General features: G+C 50.4%; 1 protein-coding gene across 2 annotated transcripts in view; it reads right to left on the reverse strand.

The window, feature by feature from the left end:
• col20a1 (collagen type XX alpha 1 chain) overlaps window positions 1-6,610 on the reverse strand; it is a 48,084-nt gene extending 41,474 nt beyond the window's left edge. For both annotated transcript variants that reach the window (XM_031894715.1, XM_031894714.1), the window contains exons 1-8: window positions 6,533-6,610; window positions 5,453-5,535; window positions 3,379-3,489; window positions 3,160-3,303; window positions 1,850-1,969; window positions 1,598-1,759; window positions 1,320-1,481; window positions 647-766 (exon numbers count right to left, since the gene is read on the reverse strand). In XM_031894715.1, coding sequence (XP_031750575.1) covers window positions 647-766; window positions 1,320-1,481; window positions 1,598-1,759; window positions 1,850-1,969; window positions 3,160-3,303; window positions 3,379-3,489; window positions 5,453-5,528 — 895 coding nt within the window. In that variant the 5' untranslated portion in view covers window positions 5,529-5,535; window positions 6,533-6,610. The remainder of the gene's footprint in view (window positions 1-646; window positions 767-1,319; window positions 1,482-1,597; window positions 1,760-1,849; window positions 1,970-3,159; window positions 3,304-3,378; window positions 3,490-5,452; window positions 5,536-6,532) is intronic.
• Window positions 6,611-9,407: the final 2,797 nt, after the last annotated feature.

Raw genomic sequence — 9,407 nt, forward strand, 5'->3', positions numbered from 1 at the left:
TCCCAGTGCCACCCATCCCCCTGCTCCCAGTGCCACCCATCCCCCTACTCCCAGTGCCACCCATCCCCCTACTCCCAGTGCCGCCCATCACCCTGCTCCCAGTGCCAACCATCACCCTACTCCCAGTGCCACCCATCACCCTGCTTCCAGTGCCACCCATCCCCCTACTCCCAGTGCCACCCATCACCCTGCTCCCAGTGCCACCCATCACCCTACTCCCAGTGCCACCCATCCCCCTACTCCCAGTGCCACCTATCATCCTACTCCTAAATATCACCCATCACTTTCTTCTGAGTACCACCCATCCCCTTACTCCCAGTGCCACCCATCACCCTGCTCCCAGTGCCACCCATCACCCTACTCCCAGTGCCACCCATCACCCTACTCCCAGTGCCACCCATCACCCTACTCCCAGTGCCACCCATCACCCTACTCCCAGTGCCACCCATCACCCTACTCCCAGTGCCACCCATCACCCTACTCCCAGTGCCACCTATCATCCTACTCCTAAATATCACCCATCACTTTCTTCTGAGTACCACCCATCACCCTACTCCCAGTGCCACCCATCATCGTACTCCTCAGTGCTACCCATCACCCTATCTCCTGAGCACCACAGAGCACCCATGAGAGCCAATCAATGTACCAGTGAAAGTGTTTCCTCCTCTGTATTTCAGTCTTTTCACTGCCTCCAGCACCTCGGCCTTAGAACCGTAGGCGTTCAGGTCCCATTCAGTATGGGGTTCCCCGCTGTACTGGGAGGCACCTGTGTGGGGGCAATGGGGGGAGAAGGTAAGAGGCCTCATGGATAGAAACCTATGCTCCATGCAGTGTTTCTGTGAATGATAGATATGAACATTCATGTTCTAGATGTGTCTATGCAAGGTTCTAGGTGTGGCTACACATGCTTTTAAGTGTGTCTAGGCATTGTTTTAGGTGTGTCTATGCAGGGTCCTAGGTGTGCTTGCATGGGGCTTGAAGTGTGTCTAGTCATGGTTCTAGGTATGCCTAGGTGGGTTCTAGGTATATCCATGTTATGGTTCTAGGTGTATCCATGTAGGACTCAATGGGTGTCCAGGCAGGGTTCTAGGTGTGTCAATGTGTGTTTTCCGGGTATGCCTGTTCATGGTTCTAGGCTTGTCTATCGGGGTTCTAGGTGTGTCTATGCAGGTTCTAGGTGTGTCTATGCAGGGTTCTAGGTGTGTCTAGACTGTGAATGCTCCATATACAGAGCAGTAAGTGAAGACCCAATGCTGTTTGATCCCCATACACCAAATCCAAGTTCCCTGCATGTTGTACGTTCTGGTTCTGGTTCTGACCTATCCGGATCTTGTCCCGGGAGATTGGCAGAGGGCTGAGTATTCCCCCAAGGAAGTTCTTGACCAGCCTGAAGTTGGTTCTGCCCACACTCCAGGAACTGTCGATAAGGAGCACAATGTCCCACTCCAACACCGTGTCACAGAGGTACTGGGGCCCCCAGCCTGGGGAGACACAAACAGGCACTGAGGGCTGTCGGGGGATTCTGGGAGATGTAGTTTAACAGTAGAAGACACTGCAGCAAAGTCTATCAGGACATGGAAGTGACACGATCATTTACCTTTCTTGGGGGGGCCGGGGGTCTCCAGCAGTTCCCTGTCGGCCTGGGACTGGTTCCGCTGGGCTGTTCTGGGGGGGAGGGTTGAATTCGCTGGGCTCAGCTTCTTCCACTCTGGGCTCTGGGAGCCTTTGGCCGGGGGCAAAACCTGCTCCGCTTCCCTGTCTGGGGCAAGAAGCACCAATGAGCCAATGAGCACTGAGATGTACAATGCCCCCCCCCCATGTGAGCAGAATGGGCTGGGCCCCATTTCACCTGAAGCTCCAAGGCCCGCCTCCAGGGTGGGGGAGTTCACAGTCTCATTGGGGCGGGGCACAACAGGCCCCTCCTCATCCGGCTTCTTGCTGCCCCTTCCCTGCGCCTTTAAATCTTCTACTGTAAAGACAAAGCAGCAGTAGGGGGTAAAGGGGCGGGGTTTCCTGGGTCAGGACAGGTAGGAGTTCCAAATGCACACCAATCGGATTGTATCAAATGCACACCAGTCAGATTGTATCAAATGCACACCAATCAGACTGAATCAAATGCACACCAATCAGATTGTATCAAATGCACACCAATCAGATTGTATCAAATGCACACCAATTAGACTGAATCAAATGCACACCAACTGGATTGTATCAAATGCACACCAATTAGACTGAATCAAATGCACACCAATCAGATTGTATCAAATGCACACCAATCAGACTGAATCAAATGCACACCAACTGGATTGTATCAAATGCACACCAATTAGACTGAATCAAATGCACACCAATCAGATTGTATCAAATGCACACCAATTAGACTGAATCAAATGCACACCAATCAGATTGTATCAAATGCACACCAATTAGACTGAATCAAATGCACACCAATCAGATTGTATCAAATGCACACCAATTAGACTGAATCAAATGCACACCAACTGGATTGTATCAAATGCACACCAATCGGATTGTATCAAATGCACACTGTGGTGTGGTGTTACTGGGTGTCACTGGATGTTACTGGGTGTTACTGGGTGTCACTGGGTGTTACTGGGTGTCACTGGATGTTACTGGGTGTTACTGGGTGTCACTGGGTGTTACTGGGTATCACTGGATGTTACTGGATGTTACTGGGTGTTACTGGGTGTCACTGGATGTCACTGGGTGTTACTGGGTGTCACTGGATGTTACTGGGTGTCACTGGGTGTCACTGGGTGTCACTGGATGTTACTGGGTGTCACTGGATGTTACTGGATGTTACTGGGTGTCACTGGGTGTTACTGGGTGTCACTGGGTGTCACTGGATGTTACTGGGTGTTACTGGGTGTTGTTTGGTGTCACTGGATGTTACTGGGTGTCACAGGGTGCTACTGGGTGCCACGGAGCCGAGTTATTGCCCCTCACAGAGGCGCCCAGCGCTCGGCTAATGATCCCATCAGTACAATCCAGTACAGTGACAGCCGGGGGTCACATTCTCAGCTGAGAGACTGCAATAATAGGAACTTCAAAGGAAAGACAGATTGATGTAGAAGATAATGGGAAGCACAGGATTAATTAGGGGTGGGGGGCCCCACTGTGCGGCCCCCCCATACTCACTAATGAAGCGCCTCTTGGCCAGCAGCACATCCTGCCCCCCCTGGATCACATGGATCTGTAGGATATATTCCTTCTCGGGGGCCAGGCCCCCCACCGTCACTTTAGGGGTTTTGGTTTTCAGCATCACCTCTTGTTCGGGGTCCCCTGAAATCAGAATTGGGGGGTCAGAGTCTTGGGGGGGGTCAGAGTTCCAGCCCCTTCTCCCCAGATTCTTCTTACCAGTCACCGGTTTTACCAGCACTTTGTACCCACTGCTGAGCCCCTCGGCCTCCTTCCACTTCATCTGCAGTCGGTCCTCCGAGAGTACGGCCAGGCGCAACCGCGGGGGGCCTGCGGGGTAATGGGGGGCAGTCACGTAACCCCCAAGTACATACACTGATATCCTGTACTCTGTCAACCAACCACTGCGCCCCCTAGTTTCGCTATAGAAGTTGCCAAAAAATGTAATTATAGATAAAACGTTTAGTGCCCCTGGACCGCCAAAAACATTTAAAAAAATCTACGCCCAGACTTAAAGCTACAACCCTCCAGCCATTACTGAACTACAACTCCCAGAATCCCCCCTTGTTGGCTGTACTTTCCATCTAATGAGCAGCCATAGGCAATAATACGTATAGTGCTGCAACACCCTGACATCTAGTGGCCATAAAGTAGAATGCAGCTGGTCCACATTTATAGGGGAGAAAACTTCTCAGGAATAAGGATTTTGGCAGCTTCCCATGTATTTAAGTGAAGGTGAAAGTGTGTCCTGGTGTCCTGGTGTAAGGCTACTGTATAACAGAGTAGCAAATGAATGTGGGATAAGGAAAGGACCCCTTCAAAAGGCTTGCTCTGCTAGTAATGCTAGTGCATGAACTGAATGAACCCAGGAGCTGACAGTCTACCCCTCCTGCTGGTTGTTCACCTTTGAGTTAAATTTTAGTATCATTTAGAGAGTGATATTCTGAGACAGTTTGCAATTGGTCCTTATTTTCTATTGTTTGTAGTTTTTTAGTTATTTCATTTTCAGTTCAGCAGCTCTGCAGTTTGGAGTTTCAGCAGCTATTTGGTTGCTAGGGTCCAATTGACCTTAGCAACCAGGAAGTGGTTTTCAGATAGAGACTGATTTATGAATACTAGAGGGGCTGAATAGAAAGATAAGGAATAAAAAAGTAACAATAACAATAAAACTGGAGCCTCACAGAGCAATAGGGTTTGGCTGCCGGGGTCAGTGACCCCCATTTGAAAGCTGGAAGGAGTTGTACCCTGGGGGGCTTCATATATGAGCCGGATCTCTGTATCCAAGTACAGCAAATGCAGAGGCTCCGTCTGTCCCACGGGGGGGGGCTACATGCACTGTAACTACAGGTGTTCTGCCCCCCCACTGTCACAGTGTAACCCCCATATAATGTATAAACTCAAAGGGTTAAGCTCTAATCCCACCCTCAGGGCCCATTCTCTATGTTGCTGGGTATTGAAACTTTACTATTTGCCCATTTCACTAACTAAATTCCATATTCTCCATTTCTTGAATGTCCCGGCAGGATGGGGGTTAAATGCCCCCCCTCCCCCCCCCCCACAAGCCCCTCTCACATTTTGCCCTGGGGGAACCTCCTCTCTTCCCTCCATATTTAAGAAGAGACTCATTGTCTGCCAAGTGGCCCCGGTTTCCTGGGAGATTAACCCTTTCCCGGCTGACACGGGGGGACAAACATGGTGCCTGGGGGCACTTTAGAGAAGATCCACCCTCTGAGCCCAGGAACAAGGGGCGCCTGTCTGTGGGGGACAAAGCGCTGGTTCATCCCGGTCCCATAAGGGCACACGCGGTACCACAGCTGGACTCGGGCACGGGGGGTTGCACTTTATTCCAGGGGTCAGAGACAGGGAATGGGGCAGACGGACAACAGAGTGGCTGTCCCACCCAGGAACGTGTCCCCCTGGGCAGCGGAAAACGAGGGGACAGAGAGGGGATCAAACACTAAATGAATCCGACGAACAGTGATGAGACTGTTTCACCCCAACAAGGGGCCCCCAGACTGCCCGGGGGGGGGGGAAACAAGATGTGTAAATGTAGATGCATTCTGCTCCCCCAGAGCCGTAGGATTGTGATGCAAACCCAAACTTACACTGCTTGTAATTCTTATGCCCACCACCAGGGGGCCCCAAGTCTGACTAAGCAAGGGCCCCAGGCCAGGCAAAAAGTAGAAACAAAGGATTTACCCCACATTTAGTCCCCTAGCCCCATGGTTCTGATCTGATCCCCCCACCGGCCCCTACAGCCCCCCACTTGCTTCTAAATCTCCCTCTGTCTTACCTTGAGTCTGACTGCTCCACCTGATCCGGGCCATTGCCATGGTGATGACAAGCAGTAGGGCAGCTCCATTCTTCATTGCTGATCTGGGGGGGGGGGGCAGATTGCTGGGTGATTGTTTGGAAATACAGGGGAGATGTCATTGAGATACTCTTGGGTAGAACCCCAATATCCCCAGAGTGATGTAAAGCAGTAAATGGAGAAAACCTTGAGGAGTCAGGGTTTGGGGAAAATGATCATGTGACACCCATGGTACCCCACTTAATCAGACTTAAACCCCCTAGGTGTTGGAGTTTTTTCTTACCAATTGGAGGTTTGGGCCCCCTTAGCCCATAACAAGGTTACAGATATATAGAAACATTGGGGTAACAGTCACCCCGCTATAGTTCCAGGGGTACCCAGGGCACAAATAAGCACTCACCCCAAATCCCCCCCTAACTGGCCTTCAGGCTGGCCCCCTTAGCCCATAACAAGGTTACAGATATATAGAAACATTGGGGTAACAGTCACCCCGCTATAGTTCCAGGGGTACCCAGGGCACAAATAAGCACTCACCCCAAATCCCCCCCTAACTGGCCTTCAGGCTGGCCCCCTTAGCCCATAACAAGGTTACAGATATATAGAAACATTGGGGTAACAGTCACCCCGCTATAGTTCCAGGGGTACCCAGGGCACAAATAAGCACCCCAAATCCCCCCCTAACTGGCCTTCAGGCTGGGCCCCCCTTTACCACTGCCCTCCAAGAGGGTTACCAGCCCCCCTGGTTTGGCCCCTAGAGGCTTCACTAGGAAACTGGATCCCAGATACTCACTAGGGAGAAGTTGGGGGGCTCTATGGGGGTGCCAGTAAGTGAATCTGGGGGAGATGACAGGGTGGGGGGCACAATATTATAATATACAAATATAATAACAATTGGACATTTCTGATAATATGCCCAATGGGATAACGACCCCCCCCCCCAGGGCAAGTGATCCCAGTAGAAAATTCTATTTACACAGAAATGAAAATAATTCTGCAGGAAACTTCCCCGTGGCCAAAACTCCAACCGCTCAGTTATATTTCTACTCCCTGGTACCCACTTACCGGCCAGTGATTGTCAGCTCTGCGGTTTTACTGCTCTCAAATTCTGCCTTCTGTCATACAGCAAAGGAGTCATCCCAGTCCCCCTATATAATGTCTCTGTCCCTGTCCTGTTAGTGGGACTGTCATACGGCCCCGCCCCCTGCCCCCTGCCCCCCCCGCCCAACCCAAACCCTCACCCCTCCCACTGTCACAGTGTAACCCCCATATCATATATGCACATAATGTAACTGTATAATATATAGGCACAGATATACCCCCCATCTTTCCCCCAGCCCCCCCCCCCCCACTGTCACAGTGTAACCCCCATATCATATATGCACATAATGTAACTGTATAATATATAGGCACAGATATACCCCCCATCTTTCCCCCAGCCCCCCCCCACTGTCACAGTGTAACCCCCATATCATATATGCACATAATGTAACTGTATAATATATAGGCACAGATATACCCCCCATCTTTCCCCCAGCCCCCCCCCCCACTGTCACAGTGTAACCCCCATATCATATATGCACATAATGTAACTGTATAATATATAGGCACAGATATACCCCCATCTTTCCCCCCCCCCCCCCCACTGTCACAGTGTAACCCCCATATCATATATGCACATAATGTAACTGTATAATATATAGGCACAGATATACCCCCATCTTTCCCCCAGCCCCCCCCCCACTGTCACAGTGTAACCCCCCATATCATATATGCACATAATGTAACTGTATAATATATAGGCACAGATATACCCCCCATCTTTCCCCCAGCCCCCCCCCCCACTGTCACAGTGTAACCCCCATATCATATATGCACATAATGTAACTGTATAATATATAGGCACAGATATACCCCCCATCTTTCCCCCAGCCCCCCCCCCCCACTGTCACAGTGTAACCCCCATATCATATATGCACATAATGTAACTGTATAATATATAGGCACAGATATACCCCCCATCTTTCCCCCAGCCCCCCCCCCCCACTGTCACAGTGTAACCCCCATATCATATATGCACATAATGTAACTGTATAATATATAGGCACAGATATACCCCCATCTTTCCCCCAGCCCCCCCCCCCCCACTGTCACAGTGTAACCCCCATATCATATATGCACATAATGTAACTGTATAATATATAGGCACAGATATACCCCCCATCTTTCCCCCAGCCCCCCCCCCCCCACTGTCACAGTGTAACCCCCATATCATATATGCACATAATGTAACTGTATAATATATAGGCACAGATATACCCCCCATCTTTCCCCCAGCCCCCCCCCCCCCCCCACTGTCACAGTGTAACCCCCATATCATATATGCACATAATGTAACTGTATAATATATAGGCACAGATATACCCCCCCATCTTCCCCCCCCCCCCCCCCCACTGTCACAGTGTAACCCCCATATCATATATGCACATAATGTAACTGTATAATATATAGGCACAGATATACCCCCCATCTTTCCCCCAGCCCCCCCCCCCCCACTGTCACAGTGTAACCCCCATATCATATATGCACATAATGTAACTGTATAATATATAGGCACAGATATACCCCCCATCTTTCCCCCCCCCCCCCACTGTCACAGTGTAACCCCCATATCATATATGCACATAATGTAACTGTATAATATATAGGCACAGATATACCCCCCATCTTTCCCCCAGCCCCCCCCCCCCCACTGTCACAGTGTAACCCCCATATCATATATGCACATAATGTAACTGTTTAATATATAGGCACAGATATACCCCCCATCTTTCCCCCAGCCCCCCCCCCACTGTCACAGTGTAACCCCCATATCATATCATATATGCACATAATGTAACTGTATAATATATAGGCACAGATATACCCCCCATCTTTCCCCCCCCCCACTGTCACAGTGTAACCCCCATATCATATATGCACATAATGTAACTGTATAATATATAGGCACAGATATACCCCCCATCTTTCCCCCCCCCCCCACTGTCACAGTGTAACCCCCATATCATATATGCACATAATGTAACTGTATACAGAGATATGGACATTGCTGCCATCTAGTGGTAGAACTGTAAAATACACTTCTGGGTTCAAAGGGGAAATTGCAAGTATGATATTTTTTGCATTTGTTTTGGATAAGCCATAGTAAAATATAGACATTCTACAAGGACAGCCCCAGTCCCTTCCCAGAGGCTATTATCCCACTGCTACTATAGGCACCATCTCTCCCTACTATACCTGCTATCCCACAGCCCCAGTCCCTTCCCAGAGGCTATTATCCCACTGCTACTATAGGCACCATCTCTCCCTACTATACCTGCTATCCCACAGCCCCAGTCCCTTCCCAGAGGCTATTATCCCCCCACTGCTACTATAGGCACCATCTCTCCCTACTATACCTGCTATCCCACAGCCCCAGTCCCTTCCCAGAGGCTATTACCCCCCCACTGCTACTATAGGCACCATATCTCCCTACTATACCTGCTATCCCACAGCCCCAGTCCCTTCCCAGACTCTATTATCCCCCCACTGCTACTATAGGCACCATCTCTCCCTACTATACCTGCTATCCCACAGCCCCAGTCCCTTCCCAGAGGCTATTATCCCACTGCTACTATAGGCACCATCTCTCCCTACTATACCTGCTATCCCACAGCCCCAGTCCCTTCCCAGAGGCTATTATCCCACTGCTACTATAGGCACCATCTCTCCCTACTATACCTGCTATCCCACAGCCCCAGTCCCTTCCCAGAGGCTATTATCCCCCCACTGCTACTATAGGCACCATCTCTCCCTACTATACCTGCTATCCCACAGCCCCAGTCCCTTCCCAGAGGCTATTATCCCACTGCTACTATAGGCACCATCTCTCCCTACTATA

Source organism: Xenopus tropicalis, chromosome 10 (genome assembly GCF_000004195.4).
Source record: "Xenopus tropicalis strain Nigerian chromosome 10, UCB_Xtro_10.0, whole genome shotgun sequence".
Lineage (NCBI taxonomy): Eukaryota > Metazoa > Chordata > Amphibia > Anura > Pipidae > Xenopus > Xenopus tropicalis.